This window comes from Geotrypetes seraphini, chromosome 14, assembly GCF_902459505.1.
Source record: "Geotrypetes seraphini chromosome 14, aGeoSer1.1, whole genome shotgun sequence".
NCBI classification, from domain to species: Eukaryota; Metazoa; Chordata; class Amphibia; order Gymnophiona; family Dermophiidae; genus Geotrypetes; species Geotrypetes seraphini.
Genome location: NC_047097.1, coordinates 32,211,064 through 32,231,531, shown reverse-complemented (window position 1 = coordinate 32,231,531; position 20,468 = coordinate 32,211,064). Strand labels below are relative to the sequence as shown.

General features: G+C 43.9%; 1 protein-coding gene across 3 annotated transcripts in view; it reads left to right on the top strand.

The window, feature by feature from the left end:
- The window catches only part of LOC117348045 (protein shisa-like-1a), a 34,314-nt gene extending 17,245 nt beyond the window's left edge, over positions 1–17,069 (top strand). For 2 of the 3 annotated variants that reach the window (XM_033919665.1, XM_033919663.1), the window contains exon 4: positions 8,779–9,301. In XM_033919665.1, coding sequence (XP_033775556.1) covers positions 8,779–9,034 — 256 coding nt within the window. In that variant the 3' untranslated portion in view covers positions 9,035–9,301. Of the gene's footprint in view, positions 1–8,778; positions 9,302–16,637 lie in introns of those variants that run through there. The other variant, XM_033919666.1, reaches the window with a different exon arrangement.
- Positions 17,070–20,468: the final 3,399 nt, after the last annotated feature.

The following is a 20,468-nucleotide window of genomic DNA, read 5'->3' as shown; positions in this document are numbered from 1 at the left end:
CATCTTCTGACCTGCATCCTTTTTTGTGGAGTGGGATAACATTGGCAGTTTTCCAGTCCAGGGGAACTTTTCCTTCACTCAGGGAAAGACTGAAGAGCACAGCTAACGGCTCTGCCAGGACATCCCTCAGTTCTCGAAGTACTCTAGGGCAGTGGTTCCCAACCCTGTCCTGGAGGAACACCAGGCCAATTGGGTTTTCAGGCTAGCCCTAATGAATATGCATGAAGCAAATTTGCATGCCTATCACTTCCATCATATGCAAATCTCTCTCATGCATATTCATTAGGGCTAGCCTGAAAACCCGATTGGCCTGGTGTTCCTCCAGGACAGGGTTGGGAATCACTGCTCTAGGGTGTAGATCGTCCGGGCCCATAGCTTTGTTTACTTTTAATTTCGATAATTCTTGGTAGACTTCGCCCTCAGTAAACTCCATGTCCCGGAATGGGTCCTCCAAATTCCCCTTTGATTGTAGCTGAGGACCGGATCCTAGTGCTTCACAGGTGAAGACTGAACAGAAGTAGTTGTTGAGTATTTCTGCCTTGTCTGCGTCCAAGTCTGTAAAGTCGCCGTCAGATTTCTTTAGGCGCCCAATACAGCTTGTGTTCTTCTTCCTATCGCTAACATATTTAAAAAAGGATTTCTTCCCTTTCTTTACTTGCCTAGCTATGTTTTCTTCCATCCGTAGTTTGGCCTCTCTGACTGTCGTTTTAACTTTTCTGGCTATAGCCAGATAGGTTTCTTTAGCTTCCGGTCGTTGTGATTGTTTGTAGTTTACAAAAGCTTTTTTCTTTTGCCTTACTAATTCTGAGATCTCCATGGAGAACCACTGTGGTCTATTTTTTCTGCGTCGTTTGCTCTCGGTTTTGATGTATATGTTGGTTGCTCCTTGCAAAATAGATTTTAGAGTCGACCATAGTTCCTCTACCTTGTCTGTTGTGCTTTGGTTTTGCAGCACTATGTAAACATAGTCCCCCATGTCCTGAAAGTTAGTTCCCTTAAAATTTAGGACCTTAGTCGATGTGTTTGGCCAATTGATTCCTTTCTTGAGGTGGAACCAAACCATGTTGTGGTCACTGGATGCCAAGGTGTCTCCCACCGATACCTCTGTGACGCTGTCACCGTTGGTGAGCAGCAGGTCTAAGATTGCCTGGTCCCTTGTGGGTTCTAATACCATCTGCTTGAGGTGTGCTCCTTGCATGGAGGCAAGTAGCCTCTTACTGCCACTGGTTGTAGCGCAAGGTTTGTTCCAGTCCACATCGGGCATATTAAAGTCTCCCACCAGCACTGTATCTCCACGCAGTGTGATGGTCTCTATGTCATCCATTAGTTCGTCATTGGCATCCTCCTTTTGTCTTGGTGGTCTGTATACAATACCAAGATATAGGCATTTGTTATTGCTCCTGGCAAGGTTCACCCAGAGGGATTCTCCTGTATACTTGATGTCTGTGATATTAGTTACTTTGATGTCATCTCTAATGTACAGAGCTACTCCTCCGCCTGATTTGCTCTCTCTATCTCGACGGAGTAAGTTATATCCTGGTATGATCGTATCCCATCCGTAGGACTCCGAGAACCACGTTTCTGATATTGCCACTACATCAAGGTTGGTGTTTCTCATTTCCATTTCAAGTTCCAGCATTTTGTTGCCCAAGCTACGGGCATTAACATACATGGCTGTCCATTCTATCTTTTTGCATGGAGTGTTTTTTTACTGAGATAGTTTGTCCCCCTTATACATGCCTTTATCCCCCTTAATCTTGCCTCCAATTCTGCCTTTGTCCCCTTCATTCTTGCGCGTCATCTGGAAGCCTTCCCTCTGACATTGCAATGTCAAAGAGAAGGCTTCCAGATGAGGCATGGGATGTGCATAGGAGCCTTTTCCCACAGATTTGTGCACTGCAACACTCAGGGAGCCGGCCCGAAGACACCGCATTGATCGCACTGTAGACCAGTGGCTGAAGAACACCGTTTTGGGCCCAATGGACGTGCCAGCCCTGTGGACCGGCAGAAAATTTCTGTGGGCTGGCACCGGTCCATGGACTGGTGGTTGAAGAACAGTTCCCTAGGGTGGATTCCGTCCAGGCCTGGAGATTTGTCAGTCTTTAATCTATCTATCTGCTTGTGTATGTCTTCAAGGCTTACCTCCATGGATGTTAATTTTTCTGCTTGATCTCCTTTGAAGATTTTTTCAAGTTCCAGCACGTTGGATGTGCCCTCTTTTGTAAATACTGACGAAAAGAAAATGTTTAGTCTATCTGCCACTTCTTTTTCTCCTTCACCATTCCTTTCCTATCTCCGTCATCCAGCAGTCCCACCTCCTCCCTTGCCGGCTGCTTCCCTTTAACATATCTGAAGAACGGTTTGAAATTTCATGCTTCCCTGGCTAGCCTCTCTTCATATTCTTTTTTTGCTTTTCTAACCACGAGGTGGCATTCTTTTTGATACTTCCTGTGTTCTTTCCAGTTCTCCTCGGTTTTGCCCTTTTTCCATTTCGCTTTCTTCACTTCTTTAGTTATCCACGCCGGGTCTTTTGTTCGGCTCTTTTTGCACCCTTTTCTGAATCTGGGGATATACCAATTTTGTGCCTTGCTTACCGTGTCCTTGAATAAAGACCAGGCTTGCTCTACAGTCTGCCATTTCTTTGTGTTGTTCCTGAGTTTCTTCTTTACCATTACCCTCATTGCTTTGTAGTTTCCTTTCTTGAAGTTAAAAGTTGTCGCTGTGGTTCTCTTTCCCTTCGATATTCCTACTTCAACTTTGAACTTGATCATATGTTTCCCAACGATCCCACTACTTCCACTTCCTTTGCAGGTCCTCTTAGCCCATTAAGGATTAGATCCAGAGTGCCATTCCCTCTCGTCAGTTCTCTGACAAGCTGCTCCATGAAGCAGTCCTATATAACCTCTAGGAATCTGGTCTCCCTAGTGCATTGTGAGTTTCCAAGACTCCAGTCTATCCCAGGATAGACTGTAAGAAGAACTTCCTAGCATTTGTTCTGAATCTGTCTCCTTTCAATTTTTCTGAATGCCCTCTTGTTTTTGTTTTCCCCGCTAGTCTGAAGAATCTGTCCCTCTCTACCTTCTCTATACCCTTCATGATCTTATAAGTTTCTATCATGTCCCCTCTAAGTCTCCGCTTTTCCAAGGAAAAGAGCCGCAGCTTCTCTAGCCTTTCAGCATATGAAAGGTTTTCCATGCCTTTTATCATCCTTGTTGCTCTTCTCTGGACCCTCTCGAGTATCGTCATATCCTTCTTAAGGTACGGCGACCAGTATTGGACGCAGTGCTCCAAATGCAGGTGCACCATCGCCCGATACAGTGACAGGATAACTTCCTTCGTTCTGGTAGTGATACCTTTCTTGATAATGCCCAACATTCTGTTTGCCTTCTTTGAGGCCGCTGCGCATTGTGCCGCCGGCTTCATTGTTCTATCCACCAAAACCCCTAAGTCCTTTTCTAGGTTGCCTTCCCCCATTACTATCCCTCCCATCGTATAGCTATACATCGGGTGCAAGACTTTACATTTCTCTACATTGAAGCTCATCTGCCATTTATTTGCCCACTCACTCAGTATGTTCAGGTCCCTTTGTAGTTCTTTACGTTCCTCAACAGTTCTAACCCTACTGGAGAGTTTTATGTCATCCACAAATTTTATAACTTAGCACTTCGTCCCTGTTTCCAGGTCATTAATGAATATATTGAACAGCAGCGGTCCCAGTACTGACCCCTGTGGGACACCACTCGTGACCCCTTTCCAGTCAGAGTAGTGTCCCTTTACTCCTAACCTCTGTTTCCTGTCTGCCAGCCAATTTTTGATCCATCTGTGCACGTTCCCTTCCACCCCGTGGCTCCACAGTTTCCTTAGTAGGCGCTCATAGGGTATCTTGTCGAAGGCTTTTTGGAAATCCAGATATACGATGTCTATGGGGTCACCTTACATAGAAACATAGAAACAGATGGCAGATAAGGGCCATGGCCCATCCAGTCTGCCCACTCCAATAACCCTCCCCTACCTTTCTCTGTGAAGAGATCCCACGTGAAGATCCCATTTTGTCTTACAATCAGGCACGCTGTTGGCCTCAATTACCTGTAGTGGAAGACTATTCCAGCGATCAACCATCCTTTCGGTGAAGAAGTATTTCCTGGTGTCACCGTGCAGTTTCCCGACCCTGATTTTTCACGGATGCCCTCTTGTTGCCGTGGGTCCACCTCAATACGGCCTGTGAGATATTTGAACGTCTCGATCATGTCTCCCCTCTCTCTGCGTTCCTCGAGTGAGTAAAGCTGCAATTTATCCAGCCGTTCCTCATACGGGAGATCCTTGAGTCCCGAGACCATCCGGGTGGCCATTCGCTGGACCGACTCAAGTCTCAGAACATCTTTGCGGTAATGCGGCCTCCAGAATTGTACACAGTATTCCAGATGGGGTCTCACCATGGATCTATACAATGGCATAATGACTTTGGGCTTACGGCTGACGAAACTCCTACTTATACAACCTATGATTTGTCTAGCCTTAGATGAAACTTTCTCCACTTGCTTGGCCGTCTTCATGTCCTCACTGATGATCATCCCTAATTCTCGTTCTGCTACAGTCCTCGCTAGGATCTCACCATTAAGGGTGTAAGTCTTGCATGGATTTTGGCTGCCAAGGTCTTTACATTTTTTGGCATTGAAACTTAGTTGCCAGGTCCTGGACCAGCGTTCCAGTAGGAGTAGGTCGTGCACCATACTGTCGGGCATTGAGTTATCGACAGGCACTGTGCTTTTGTCTGTTGTGTTCTTGCCTACTACATTGCATAGTTTGCGTCATCGGCGAATGGCGTTATTTTACCTCGAAGCCCATCAGCCAAGTCCCTTATGAAGATGTTGAACAGGATCGGGCCCAAGACCGAGCCCTGCGGCACTCCACTGATCACCTCCGTCGTTTCGGAGGGGGTGCATTCACCACCACCCTCTGAAGCCTACCTCCAAGCCAGTCCCCAACCCATGCTGTCAATGTGTATCCCAATCCTATAGAACTCATCTTGCTCAACAACCTGCGGTGTGGTACGCTATCGAATGCTTTGCTGAAGTCCACGTCTACGATGTCCAGGGACTCCCCAACGTCCAGCTTCCCCGTCAAAGAAGCTGATTAGGTTGGATTGGCAGGACCCCCCCTTTGTAAATCCATGTTGACGAGGATTTCGTAGATTCTCCTCGTTCAGGATCGTATCCAATTGGCGTTTGATTAGAGTTTCCATTAGCTTGATGTGAGACTCACCGGTCTGTAGTTCGCAACCTCCGTCCTGCATCCTTTTTTGTCCAATTGTTCGCTTATCCCCTCAAAGAAGTGCAGTAGGTTCATTTGGCATGATCTTCCTTTACAAAAACCATTATATTGTGTGTATATATGAAAAATTAATGGAAAAAATGGTGTTACAATTAGTACTATTATGGAGGCGGGGTCTGGGGTGGAGATGGGCAAGACTTAGCCCAGTGTTCTTCAACTGCCGGTCCGCGGATTGGTGCTGGTCCACAAAATAATTATTTTATTTCCGCTGGTCCAGAAGTGTCAAAAGGTTGAAGAACACTGCCCTAGGGAACTAAAGGAGGAAATAACGGAACTACTACAGCAGATTTGTAATCTATCCCTGAAAACAGGCATGATCCCAGAGGATTGGAAGATAGCTAATGTTACGTCCATCTTTAAAAAAGGATCGAGAGGTGACCTGGGGAACTACAGACCGGTAAATTTTTACTTCAGTTCCGGGGAAGATGGTAGAAGCACTGATAAAAGTCAGCATCGATGAGCATCTAGAAAATAATAAACTGATGAAAACAGGCCAACATGGCTTATGCAAGGGAAGATTGTGCCTAACGAACTTATTGCACTTCTTCGAAGGAATTAACAAATGGATGGACAAAGGGGATTCCATAGACATCGTATACTTAGATTTCCAAAAAGCCTTTGACAAAGTACTATGGAAACTGAAGAACCATGGGGTGGAAGGAAATGTGCATAGATGGATCAAAAATTGGTTGGCGAGAAGGATGCAAAGGGTAGGAGTGAAGGGCCATTACTCTGACTGGAGGAGGGTCACGAGTGGTGTTCTGCAGGGTCAGTACTCGGACCGCTGCAGTTCAATATATTTATAAATGATCTAGAAACAGGGACGAAGTGTGAGGTAATAAAATTTGCAGACAACACCAAACTATTTAGTGGAGTTAAGACTAAAGAGAACTGTGAAGATTTACAAAGGGACCTGAGCAAACTAGGAGAGTGGGTGACGAGATGGCAGATGAGGTTTAATGTGGAGAAATATAAAGTTTTGCATGTAGGAAGCAGAAACCCGAAGTACAGCTATATGATGGGAGGGATGGTAATGGGTGAAAGTACCCTGGAAAAGGACTTGGGGATAATAGTGGACAAGACAATAAAGCCGTCGGCGCAGTGCACAGCGGCCTCTAAGAAAGCAAATAGAATGCTTGGTATTATCAAGAAAGATATTACAACCAGAACGATGGTGCGCCCGCATCTGGAGTACTGCATTGGTCATCGTACCTTAAGTAGGATATGGCAATACTCGAGAGGGTCCAGAAAAGAGCAACACGATTGATAAAAGGTATGGAAAACCTTTCATATGCTGAGAGATTGGAGAAACTGGGACTCTTTTCCCTGGAGAAGAGGAGATTTAGAGGGGATATGATCATGAAGGGCATAGAGAGAGTAGAGAGGGACAGATTCTTCAAACTTTTGACAACTACAAGAACGAGAGGCCATTCGGAAAAATTAAGAGGGGACAGATTCAGAACCAACGCTAGAAAGTTCTTCTTCACCCAATGGGTGTTGGACACCTGGAACGCGCTTCCAGAGGGAGTGATAGGACAGGGTACGGTATTGGAGTTCAAGAAGGGATTGGACAATTTTCTGAAGGAAAAGGGGATAGAAGGGTAAAGATAGAGGGCTATATACAGGTCTTGACCTGATGGGCCGCCGCGTGAGCAGACTGCTGGGCTTGATGGACCTCAGGTCTGACCCAGCAGAGGCACTGCTTATGTTCTTATTCAGTTTAGTTTTCATTTATTTTTTTAATATATTTTTTCTCCCCGGTGTGATTGTTTGACCTTTATTTATTCAGTATTTTAATTCACAGATTGCACTTATCAGGACTAAATGATGTATGAGGCAGTTCTCGTATAGGCTTATGTCTGGTGCTGGTCACCTATGAGTTACTGCCTGAGCTCAAAATCCCTCGTTTACATTTTGAGAGCTCATACTGATGTCCATTTATTTATAACATTTGGGATAGGTTCTTATTTCTTCAAGTCTAAACATTCTCCCCAAGGATTAAAACAGTTAGCTAACTATAGATTGTATTATATATTGGACATATTTGGCAACTGCAGTGACCTTAGGGTTACACTTTTTAGTGCTGATATCCATATACCCCCCCTCCCAAATGCAGCGTTCTCCTTTGTGTCCCTGTCCCTATGCTCCCATCCATGCCCACTATCTCCCTCTCTTCGTATATCTCCATGTCCAGCTTCTCCCCTCTTACTCCCTTACACCAATGTGTCTCTCGCCCTCTCTTTCCTCCCTCCCTCCACCCCTTCCATTGTGTTAAATATTTCACTCTCTTCATCCCTTTGGTTCAGCATTTCTTTCCCTTCCCTTTACTCCTCCCTGCAGGTCCAGAACCTCTCTCCCTTCCCTCAGCACTTTTCCCATGGATTGAACCCCTAGCTAACCCTTCCCTCCAGCGATCCAGTTCCTCACTCCCTTCTCTTAACACTCCCCAAGGATCCAGAACCTCCCTTTTCCCTTTAGCCCCTCTCCCTTGGGTCCAACATCTCTCTCCCTTCCCTCTAGCTTCGGCTCTGAGCTGCAAATCCAGTACCTCTCCCTTCCCTCCAGCTCCCAGGTTTAGGTCTGGCACGTCTCTCTTCCCTAAGTCCAGTACCTTTCTCCTCTCCTGCCCCAAACCCTACATGGGTCCAAAATCTCTCCTTCCTCCAGGCCAGATCCAGCACCAGCATCCTTCAGTTCTAACTCTGGAGCCATCATCGGTGCAGCTGGTTCCTTCAGGTAAAACTGCTGCCACACTGCAAAATCTTCAGAGGCCTGCTCTGAGGCCTTCCTTCAGCCGAGTCCCTCTCTGATGTAGCTTCCAGTTTCATAAAACCAGAAGTTACTCAAGCATTTCCCCCTGTCTGTCTCAGTGGACTTACAATCTATCTAATGTATCTGGGGCAATGGTGGGGGGGATTAAGTGAGTTGCCCAGGTTTACAAGGAGCAGCTTGGGTTTGACCCCACAACCTCAGGGTGCTGAGGCTGTAGCTTTAACCATATTCTGACCCTTGTAAATTGTTTAGGTTTAATTTAACATATATACTATAGGCCAAATGTACCAAATGAAAAAAATGCTTAGGGTCTGCATCACAATATTTTGTACTGTGAACTACTCTCATTTACTGGATGTAATATTCTTCCTACTCACTAAGCACTCCAAAGTGGCTACAATAAAAGAAACACTACTGTATTGCATATTTCTATCTGTTTATTGATGAAGGGCCATGGACCACGGGTTCAATTTGAAGGAGAACGGGAGACAATGTGAACCTTAATCCCAGCAATTACCTTGCTGAAAATGACCTTGATACAATACATTATAAGGTCATTTTCAATAGGCAATTTTGTATTTGTTTAAATGTTAGAATAATAAGAACATTTTAGACTCATATTTTCTAATTGAGATTCTCTCTCTCTCTCTTTCTTTCCTGCCTGTGTCCACATAGGAGCCCTTTGTCATTGCTTGGGGTTGGGTTATATGGTTTGTTGGTCCTCATCCTGATGATTACAGATTTCCTTTATTACTACCGCGTTAACCAACAAACTTTGAATAAGATGATCAGTAATAGGTGGCTTGGGAAACAGCTGATGAGCTCTATACTCCGGCGAAACCCTGATGGCCCATATCACCAGGGCAACAGTTGCAAGAATCCCACACAAGCCACTGCACCGACAGTGTCTGACATCAAATGCGAAACATAGCCAAGTAACCCCGGGAGAGATGAAGGGCTGGTGCAGCTTTGGAGAGCTCCAGCATTGCTTTTCATGGTTAATATTGAAATAAAAATTAACAAAACTATTATTTTATTAACTGTTTCATCTAATAATGCAAAATTATAATTCCTTTGGGTTACAGAATAACTTGGCTACAGCGGAAATGTGAAAATCTCCAAAACAGGAATTGTATCTTGCTTATGTAGTTATGCTTCACGTAGCATTTTGCCCTGTAAATGAAAATTAAAAATGAAAGTTTCCGTGCACTGCTGATTCTTCTTTATAAACAGAGATTGGCAGTAAGGTCGTGCAAACTGATGATGCAGCAGTCACTAGAACTGGCTCACAGGATGAAATTCCAAAGGCTGCTGTACAGTCATTTTCAGATTCCAATCAAACCATGTCTGGGGTAGGACACCATTAGCACTGTTAGAATATCTTCATAGAAATATTTCAGAAGTACACAAGGTTATACTTACTGCACAAAAAGATCATTTGACTTTTTGTTTGCTAGCAATTAAGCAGATCTCTTGGCATTTCAATGTACTGCAGACAAGATCCATTTTATATATAAGCTTCAGATTGAAATGGAGACATCCAGGTCAGGAGGTGGCCAATTCCACTGGTATTTTAGTTTAAAACCATTTTATTGGCAAGCAGAATTTTAAAAAATTGTTTCAATGCCCTAATCACAGAGCATTTATAAAGAGCTAGAGAGTGTGGCAGCCATTTTGAAGTGAAAGCCATCATGGGTAGGAACAAAAGGGCGTCACTACTGCCCTTTCTCTTCAAGATCACCATGCATCAGAAAGGTAGGCCTGGGTGGGGGGGGGGGGGTTACATGGGGTAGAGGATCACTGCTGGGAGATATCAGAGGCAGGGAGATGCCCCAAGTCTTTCTGGGGGTGGGTCCTGTCCCATATTCAGACAGGACCTGCATTAGGGGCATAATAATAACTTTATTAGTATGACTTCTAGGCGGTTCACATCGAAGAAGGCTGGACAATCAGCGAATTACAGAATGCAAGAAGTGCATAAGAAATAGATAAAAGGAGAATCTGAATCTTAAGTACGTAGTATAGATCTCTTGTATGCAACCCAAGGAATACAGCTGGACAATGAGGCGAATTACAGAATGAAGTGAGTTAGAGAATAAAGCAAAATACTGGATACAGCGAATAACAGAATGCAAGCAGTGAGGTGACAACTTACTAACAAGAAATAGTTAAAAGGAAAATATGAATCTTAAGTATGTAATTTAGGTCTCATGTATGCAACCCAAGGAATAATGCTGGACAATCAGCAAAATGCAAAATGCAGAAAGTGAGGGAACAATATATTACATAGAAGTTGACAGAGGGAAAATATAACTTTGTAAGTAGTGTGGCTTCTGTTTATCTGTTATCAATGTGGGCTGTTGTGTGATGTATTTTTACCACAGGTCTCTAGCATACCAAGGGCAGGGTGGTGGGGCGGTCTGCCCTAGATGTATGGAGTTGGAGGGTGCTGGTCACGGGACTGCGGTCCGCTCTCATATCAACTTCCTGTTCCGGGGCAAGGGACTGGCAGAGCTGATGGCCATCCACATGTACTCTGCTGCCTGGAGGAGGGAGTACTCTGCCCCAGAAAACCAGCCAGCCAGGTATGCCACTGCCACAAGTCCCATTTTATGTAATGTTGACATAGTTTACTGGTAACTCCAGTTATTAGTAACTAACACATTTAAACGGTAGCCTACATTGATAACTTCCCCCCTAGGTGTCTTAAATGGGTACCCACCTAAATATTGGCTAAGACCTGTATCAGTTCCAGTGATGATGACATGTCCAGTCTTAGCCAGTTATTCAGTGCTGGAGTCTTGACATACTAAATCCAAAAAGTTAAACAAAAAAGTGTACATGACAAAAACACACAAAAAAAGCCAAGTACTTAGCTGGGAGAGAAAATAGCAGCAGTAGTGGTTCCTCCAGGCCGGTCCAGAAACTGTCTCAGCTCCGATTGCACACACTCCGGTCTCACAGCGGCTGGCTTTGCACAAAAAGAGCTAGACAATTTCATTTGTTGCAAAACAAGTACCTGTCTAAGAGAAAATATGTCAAAAAAGTGGTAAATCAAGTCCCATCCCATACTTGGAATGCAGTGGCTTAGTGGTTACAACAGCTGCCTCAGCCCCATGAGGTTGTGAGTTTGATTCTCACTGCAGCTCTAAACACTCCATCACCCCAGTTACATGAAAAGCCACACAGAAAAAGTGGTCCATCAAGCCTCGTTGCCTTTTATCCCTTCTAGCAGTCTCTCTCTTCAGGCAGTGACATGAGTTGCCCACCCCCAACCTCAACATGAGGACATCACCACCTCTAAGTGCTGTAAGAGGCAAACCAGAAGAAGCAGACACCCTCTGTCTCATGCGCAAACCCCTCCCCCACAGCTCAGCATCTATGTCTCCATCTTGAGTGCTCTACTCCAGTATTCTTTGACCTTTTTACACCTATGGACAGGCAGAAATAAAAGATTTATTTTGTGGACCAGCACCGGTCCACGGACAGGCAGTTGAAGCACACTGGGCTAAGTCGTGAGCCAGACCCCGCCCCCATAATAGTACTAATTGTAACACCATTTTTTCCATTCATTTTTCATATATACACACAATATAATCTTTTTAACAACACATAATATGTAACATAGTAGATGACGGCAGATAGAGATCCGAATGGTCCAGCTAGTCTGCTCAACCTGATTCAATCTCAAAATTTGTTGATTTTGTTTTTTTCCTTCATCTTCTTAGCTATTTCTGGGCAAGAATCCAAAGCTCTACCCAGTCCTGTGCTTGGGTTCCAACTACTGAAGTCTCTGTCAAAGCTCACTCCAGCCGATCTACACCCTCCCAGCCATTGAAGCCATATACAGACACAGACTGTGCAAGTCTGCCCATTACTGGCCTTACTTCTTCAATATTTACTATTATTTTCTGATTCTAGATCCTCTATGTTCATACCACGCTTTTTTAAACTCTGTCACCGTTTTCCTCTCTACCACCTTTCTCGGAAGCGCATTCTAGGCATCCACCACCCTCTCCGTAAAGTAGAATTTCCTAACATTGCCCCTGAATCTACCACCCCTCAGCCTCAAATTATGTCCTCTGGTTTTACCATTTTGCTTTCTCTGGAAAAGATTTTGTTCTACGTTAATACCCTAAAAGTATTTGAACATCTGAATCATATCTCCCCTGTCCCTCCTTTCCTCTAGGGCAGTGATTCCCAACCCTGTCCTGGAGGAACACCAGGCCAATCGGGTTTTCAGGCTAGCCCTAATGAATATGCATGAGAGAGATTTGCATATGATGGAAGTGATAGGCATGCAAATTTGCTTCATGCATATTCATTAGGGCTAGCCTGAAAACCCAATTGGCCTGGTGTTCCTCCAGGACAGGGTTGGGAACCACTGCTCTAGGGTATACATATTCAGGGCTTCCAGTCTCTCCTCATAATTCTTCTGGCACAAACCTCGTATCATTTTCGTCGCCCTCCTCTGGACCGCTTCAAGTCTTCTTACGTCCTTCGCCAGATACGGTCTCGAAAACTGAACACACTACTCCAAATGGGGCCTCACCAATGACCTGTACAGGGGCATCGACACTGGTTACGCCTCTCTTTATACAGTCTAGCATCCTGGCAGCAGCAGCCACCACCTTTGTCACACTGTTTTCTTGACTTTAAATCTTTGGACACTATCACCCCAAGGTCTCTCTCCCCATCCGTGCATATCTGCCTTTCATCTCCCAGCATATACGTCTCCTTCTGATTATTAATCCCCAAAATGCATTACTTTGCATTGAATTTTAGTTACCAGATAGACCATTCCTCTAACTTTTGTAGATCCTGTTACAAATCTTGGTATCATCCTCAAAAAGGCAAACTTTTCTTAACTACACAAAGCATTGTATGCTTCTCTAAACATTAATTCCTACCAGAAAACAGATAACTCCTATGCAAATACAGGATCAAAAATTAAAAGTACTAATACCCGTTTCACAATTTGAAATTTTAAAAGTACTAATGCCCGATTCACAATTTGAATCGGTTCACCAATTCACTTCGGGTGAATCAATTTAAAACAAACAAAAAAAAACCAACAATCAGCCTCCTGATTCGGTAACTAACCCTCCCCCCTTAAAGCAGGAGCAGCAGCGCTGCCTCTTGCTGGCCGGCTGCTGCCACACCTGCTTTAGAGGGCGAGGGGGGAGAGTCAGTCAGGAAGTGCTAGTGTCCGGCTTCCTCTCTGGCCTCCCGCTGGTGTCTGGCTTCCCCCCTGGCCTCCCGCTGGTGTCCGGCTTCCCCCTGGCCTCCCACGCACCATTTACCTAATATCAGCAGCCTGCAGAGATCACCAGTGCTAACGATCTGTGCAAGCTGCTTCCTCGGCCGCATTCTCATCCCTCCTCTGACGTCAGAGGCAAATGGTGCGCAGGAAGCCAGGAGGAACATGCAGGCTTTCTGGGGGTGGGGGTGGGGGTGTGCGCAGTCCTTTTGGGAGGGGGGTACAGGCCTTCAGGGGGGACAGATAGGCCTTTAGGGGTGGGAGGCAGGCCTTCAGGGGGGACAGGCCTTCAGGGAGGGGGGAGTTGCAGGCCTTCAAAGGGGGGACAGGCCTTCAGGGATGGTGGCACAGGCCTACAGGGGGGACAGGTAGGCCTTCAGGGGTGGGGTGCAGGCTTTCAGAGGGAGGTGCAGGCCTTCATGGGGGTTTGCAGGCCTTTGGGAGGGACAGGCAGCCCTTCGGGGTGGGATGCAGGGCTTCGGGGGGGGGGGACACAGACCTTCAGGGGAGAGGGGCCCTGGTGTAGAAGTACACAGAGGGAGGGGTTCAAAGATATGTGTATATGATGGACTTGAAGAAAGAAATAATGGGTCTAAAAACAGAGGAGAGGGAGAGAGATAGTGGATAAATTAGATTTGGGGAGGGAAGGGAGAGAAGTTGGACACAAGGGATGGTGTTGGGAGGGGATAGAGATACTGGATAGGAGGGTAGTTGGGAAAAGAAAGGGAGAGATGGTGAACCCAGGGGGGTGGGGAAGGAGGGAGAGATGCTGGATGAAAGGCTAGTTGAGAAAAGGTGGATCTGTGGATGGAGATGGAGACAAAAAAAAAAAGAAAAGATGCCAGACCTCCGGGGAAGGGAAGGGAAACGGAAGAGGAGGACAGAGATAGAAGATGGATGGTTAGCATGGAGAAAGAAGAAAGGAGACCCTGGCAAACAAATTATCAGAAGACAAACAGAGCCTGGGACTAACAAGATTTGTATAATGACCAGACAACAAAAGGTAGAAGATTAACTTTATTTTCTGTTTTGTGATTACAATATGTCAGATTTGAAATGTGTATCCTGCCAGAGCTGGTGTTAAGAACATAAGAATTGCCGCTGCTGGGTCAGATCAGTGGTCCATCGTGCCCAGCAGTCTGCTCACATGGTGGCCCCCAGGTCAAAGACCAGTGCTCTAAAATGAGTCCTACCTCACCTGTGTACGTCCAGGTTTAGCAGGAACTTGTCCAGCTTAGTCTTGAAACCCTGGAGGGTGTTTTCCCCTACAACAGACCCTGAAAGAGCGTTCCAGGCTCTCCACCACTCTCTGGGTGAAGAAGAACCTCCTTATGTTTGTATGGAATTTATCCTCTTTCAATTTTAGAGAGTGCCCTTTCATTCTCCCTACCTTGGAGAGTGTGAACAGTCTGTCTTTATCTACTAAGTCTATTTCCTTCAGTATTTTGAATGTTTCGATCATGTCTCCTCTTTTCAAGGGAGAAGAGACCCTTCTCCAGCCCCTTAACCATTTTAGTCGCTATTCTCTGGACCCTTTCGAGTAATACTGTGTCTTTCTTCATGTACGGCGACCAGTGCTGGATGCAGTACTCCAGGTGAGGGCGCACCATGGCCCAGTACAACGGCATGATAACCTCTGATCTGTTCCTGATCCCCTTCTTTATCATTCCTAGCATTCTGTTTGCCCTTTTTGCCGCCGCAGCACATTGTGCAGACGGCTTCATCAATTTGTTGATCAGAACTCCCAAGTCCCTTTCCTGGGAGGTCTCTCCAAGTACTGCCCCAGACATCCTGTATTCGTGCATGAGATTTTTGTTACTGACATGCATCACTTTACACTTTACTGTTTCAAGAGTGAATCTTGTTAATGTATCTATACAATGATAAATAAAGAAAAAATAAACTTCTTTTTATTTTTCCATTGTCTCTCTTTGCCCTATTGTTTTTCTTCCTTCTATGTTCTCTTTCCTTTACTCCTTGTAGTTCTTTTCTCTCCTTCTTATTTCTTATAAGTTTATGTAATTTTGTATATGTTTTTGTAATTTTTAATCTTTATTGTTTTAATTTGTCTTCACCCTCATTTTTATTGTCAAAGGCTTAGTATTTGGAATTTAATCAAATTTTTAACAAACTTAGAAACTTGGTAAAAGAAAGAAATGGGGAAAGAAGACAAGATACAGAGAAAGAAAAATTGGTGATGTTAAGAAATTACCAGGGGAGAAGGAAAATAATTTGGGTTGGAAACATGGGAAAGGTTGCAGATTCAGATTTGCTTTGTGGCTGATGTGAATTTGCTGAAGCAAGGATGCATGATGGTTGCCGAAAGTTGCAGACAGGATAGCGTACGTTGATAAACAGGGTATGTGTCACGTGTTTGAAAGTATGTGCATGTATTATGTCTTTATTATAAGGGATATTCTAGTTGGAATAGGCAGGTGTGAGCAAAGTTCTAAGTTATTTTTGTTTCGGTAAGCTCTTTGGGGAGGAAGGAACTCTATAAAGCAACTATGAATTGACCCTAATTCATATGTTCTAGTGGAAAGTGCAATTTAATAATTTAATCTGTTAAGACTAGTGGATCTGCATTTATAAAACACTGTAGAAGTCTCTTTTACAGGTCTGGGAGATGCAGATTGTTGACAGCTGATTTCCCACCGGTATCTGGCAAGGAGCGTTTCCCCTATCACTTTTCTTTTTTTCTTTACAAAGAGTATGTGTTTCCTTATGATGGTGATTTGATATGTTTCTTCTTCTTTCTCTTAGCAGTCAGTTGGAATACATACATAGCTATCTTGGACCAGTTTTGGCACAAAGAATCTTTTGCTGAACTGAAACAAAATAAAAAGGAAGAAAAAGTTCTGTTTCAAGTAACCTTGAAATGACCTTGCACTTTAAGATTTACAATATTTCTTTTTCCTCTTAGCATTGACACTGCAATACTTCATACTACCTCTGTACCTAACCCTGTACATTGTATCTTGCTTTACCTGGTAAGATCTGCTTTTTTTCTGTCGATTGATTATCTCTTATGATTGTGTGACTTGACTGAAGACAGGCCCTATGAATGAAATAGGCAGAGCAATGGAGCCAATTGACTAAGAATTCTTTATTTTCTCTTTTAGAAGTTCAAGCAGACATTTAGCCTCCAGACCTTTTCTGATTATTGTGCCATATGTTACACAGAAATTTACTTTGCTAATGTGTGCACATAAATATGTCTAGTCCTATGATGTTGTTTTTCTAATTCTTTTTGTATAATTGTGTTTATTTGTAGATTTAAGTTCAGCCCTGACTCCTTGACGGATGAAAGCAAGTTTAAGGCCTACTGGAGCTCTATGTTTGTGTGTGCCATGTAATCTGTGTGTTGTCTGTTTGGTTTGTGGGGTACCCCGGAAAACATACCATTGACCATTTTTGGAGTTTTTTATCCCCATTTTTGTATTTTTTTTTTCCTATCTCAATTGCACAATATCTTTTTAGTTCTTGTTTTCATAGCCTGAGCGCTGCTTGGTTAGGGGTTATATTATTAAGACAAAGGTTTTATACAGTGTTTATTCCATGGTGCCCACTGGATATGATCAATTCACACATTTCTGACATAATGTTTTTTTTGTGCATTACACTAAGGGCTCCTTTTACAAAGGCGCGCTAGCGGGGTTAACGCGTGTGACTTTTCATCACGCGCTAACCCCGCGCTGGCCAAAAACTGCTCAAGAGTCGGCAGTAGCGGCTAGTGCGTCTGGCGGTTTAGCACGCGCTATTACGCACGTTAAACCGCTAGCATGCCTTTGTAAGAGGAGCCCTAAGTATATACTCATGGTCTCTCTTGATTGCCTTACTAGTTGTGCGCAACACATAAAAAACATATCACCATGTCCACTTACGAACACTGTGTACCTGAATATTGTCTCTCTCTATTATTGTCACTGGTTGCCACACTCAGTACAGGCAACATGCTCTCTCTCTCTTCTTTGAATCACCTCACTGGGCTTCAGCTGCTGGATGATGATCCCTGGACTCCCTTCAAGCTGGTGTGTCCCTCCCTGTATGTGCAGACACCTTTCATTCCGAGTCTGCACCTTACCAGTTTAAAGAGACTGATACACTTTCAACGCTGCATCATGAACTTTTAATTTCTTGGACCCTTTCTCTCCCTCGTTTTGTTTATGCCCCTTCTGACATTTTGCCAGACTTTATATTTTCTTCAGTTTTGGCTCAGGACATTATTTCTGTGAAGGACTCATTGTTTTATCCTGTATTTTCTTTTTAAGTTACCCCGTTATAGTTTTTATCCTGTGATGCCTAGGATAGGTTATGGACCTGTCAAGTTTGCCAGTGCTTTTGTTATTTACTGCCACGTCATTAGTTTATTTTAATGCTTTATTTTTATTTTGATTGCATGCCTCTTGTACTATAACCTGAAAGAAACACATTTCAAATATGTATTTATTGCTTTCATAGTTTCCTATGGTCTGGTTCTCATATTAATGATTCTCACTGCTGCTCTTTAATTAGCAATGACCCATGTGTTGTATTGAATGCTGTACTAGTGATTTTTTTTTTTTTTACTTTATTCACTTTTACTTTTTCTTTAAGATGCTATGGAATGCTGCTGAGACTGTGCCATCCCAATTTTCATGCTGTGTATGATGAATCAAAGTTCTGAGTTATATGCCTGTTATGTCCTGTGAATCTGGATCTGCCCTGTGTAATTTTTTTTTTTAATTGTTCTACTGTATGTCTTTTGTGCCTACCTCCTCTGGCTGTGAAGTGTACCTCATTTCAGTGTAGATAGTCTTTGGGTGGGTATCCCCTTCTCCACGCTTTTATTCTTCTCTTTGCAACCCTTTGTGTGGCAGCCTTCAGCTTGCAGTTCTTCGAGCCGCCAAGAGAGGCCTGAGATAGATGACAGGAACCTATGGGAGACTTTTACAGATTGAGACCTATTCCTGCATTTTGCTGAAGTTGCTGAAGTCACGGGCTTGTGCAAACTGGTTTCAGTGCAGATGATGAGATGCTAATGTGAGTGTGTGGATTTCTTGCTGTGAAGTTTCTCAAGGACACCAACCAGTGCTGGAAAGACAATGAGCTATTTAACAGTGCTGAAAGAAAATGCCAGTCAGCAAGACACTCCATCATCTGGGAACCTAAGAACTGATAAAGTGATGCCAGGCTAATGCGCTGAGGCACTGATATTGATGTACCCATGTGAAGAATGGAAACTTCAAGAAGAAGAAAGTTCTAGAAGCTATGCCTGTCTCCTAGGGAAGAATGGAGGCGTGGACTAGGAGAGGGTTAGATAGGCAGTTGGTCTTATCCAATAGGGCAATACATATTCCCAGCCAGGGGAATGATCTAATAGAAAGATACTTTCTGTATAAAACCCTTATGCTCTGGCAGAGTTTCTTTAGAGAAGCTGCGCCATACTTACAGAAATATGCTGGCACTGTTCGTATGAGATTTTTTTCTCTCCGTTGTATATGTCCAAATTGATTTATTTCTGATTTGACAAATGCTGCTATAATACTTATTACTAGAATAAAAAGTTATTTGCTTTGGAATATACAATGTAATCTTGTGGGTTTTATTTTTTGTTTTTCTTTTCCTTCACGATGGATCCCCGGTGAGGTAAAGTAAGCAGTGTTTTACTTTAATACAGATGCAAAAAAATGTGTTCAGTTTGTCTGCGATTTCTTTGTCCTCCTTTAGCACTCCCTTTATTCCATTGTTATCCAACGGTTCTACCGCTTCCTTTGCTGGTCGTTTTCCCTTAATAAATCGAAAGAACGGCTTAAAGTTTTTCGCCTCCTTGGCTATTTTTTCCTCGTAGTCTCTTTTGGCCCCTTTTACTGCCTTATGGCACCTGCGTTGATGCTGTTTGTGCTTATTCAAGTTTTCATCCGTTTTTGACCTTTTCTATTCCTTAAACGAAGTTTTCTTGTCTCTGATTGCTTCCTTCACCTCTACAGTGAGCCCTGCCGGTTCTTTGTTCTTTTTCCTCTTGGATCCTTTGTATATATAGATTTTGTGCCTCGGTGACTGTCCCCTTAAAAAGGGACCAAACTTTCTCTAGTATTTTTACAGTGCTTATCCTCTTCTCAATCTTCTTCCCTACCATGAGTCTCATCCCTTTGTAATTCCCTTTTTGGAAGTTCAGCGCCGTGGCCATTGTTCTGGACTGATGTTTCTCCCCTGCATCCAGGTCGAAGCGAATCATATTGTGTTTGCTGCCTCCCAGCGTCCTTTCTATATCTTGTGCCGGTTCTCGCAGTCCATTTAGAATTAAGCCCAGAATTGCATTTCCTCTTGTATTTTCCTATACAAGTTGTTCCATGAAGCAGTCGTCTACAGCATCCAGGAACTTGGTCTCCATAGCGCAGCCGGAAGTGCCTAGGTTCCAGTCTATCCCCGGATAGTTGAAGTCACCCATGATAACTGCGTTGCCTCCCTTGCAGTTGCGTTTAATCTCATCCATCATTTCTCCATCAGTTTCTTCTGACTGCCCAGGGGGGGTCGGTAGTAGATGCCAATCTTCATTTCCAGTCCATTTGTTCCCGGAATTTTGAACCAGAGATTCTAACTTATCCGTCAGTTGTGGTGTGGTCTCTCTAGTAGATTCGATTCCCTCTTTGACGTATATGGCAACGCCCCCACCTTTTTGAGCCAACCGCAAACATGAGCTAGGATTTAACAGAGAGGAAATGTCATTTTTGTTTGTTTATTTTGTTTACACAACAGCGCCAGTGTGGTTAGGAGAAGGCAAAGGCGATGAAGAGTCTATAAAATAAACCCACCACGATGTCTGAAAAAAAACACCCAATTGGGCAGGAAAATTGAATTGAAATTTTTTTCCCCAGAATCAGGCAGCTCTAATACCTGTATTTCCCAAAAAGGCACTAGGTCTTATTTTTTTTTTTTTTTAATGTACAATGATTCTCTCTCCCTTCCTCTCCTCTACCCCAATTCTTCCTATTTTCTTTCTCTTCCTCGCATGTGCAGTATCTTTCGGTCCCTCACCCTTTCACCTCTCCCATACATCTGCACCCCCACCGCGAGACCAGTTCCTTATGACAAAGTGCCTTTCCCAGTCTGGGCCTTCCTCTGC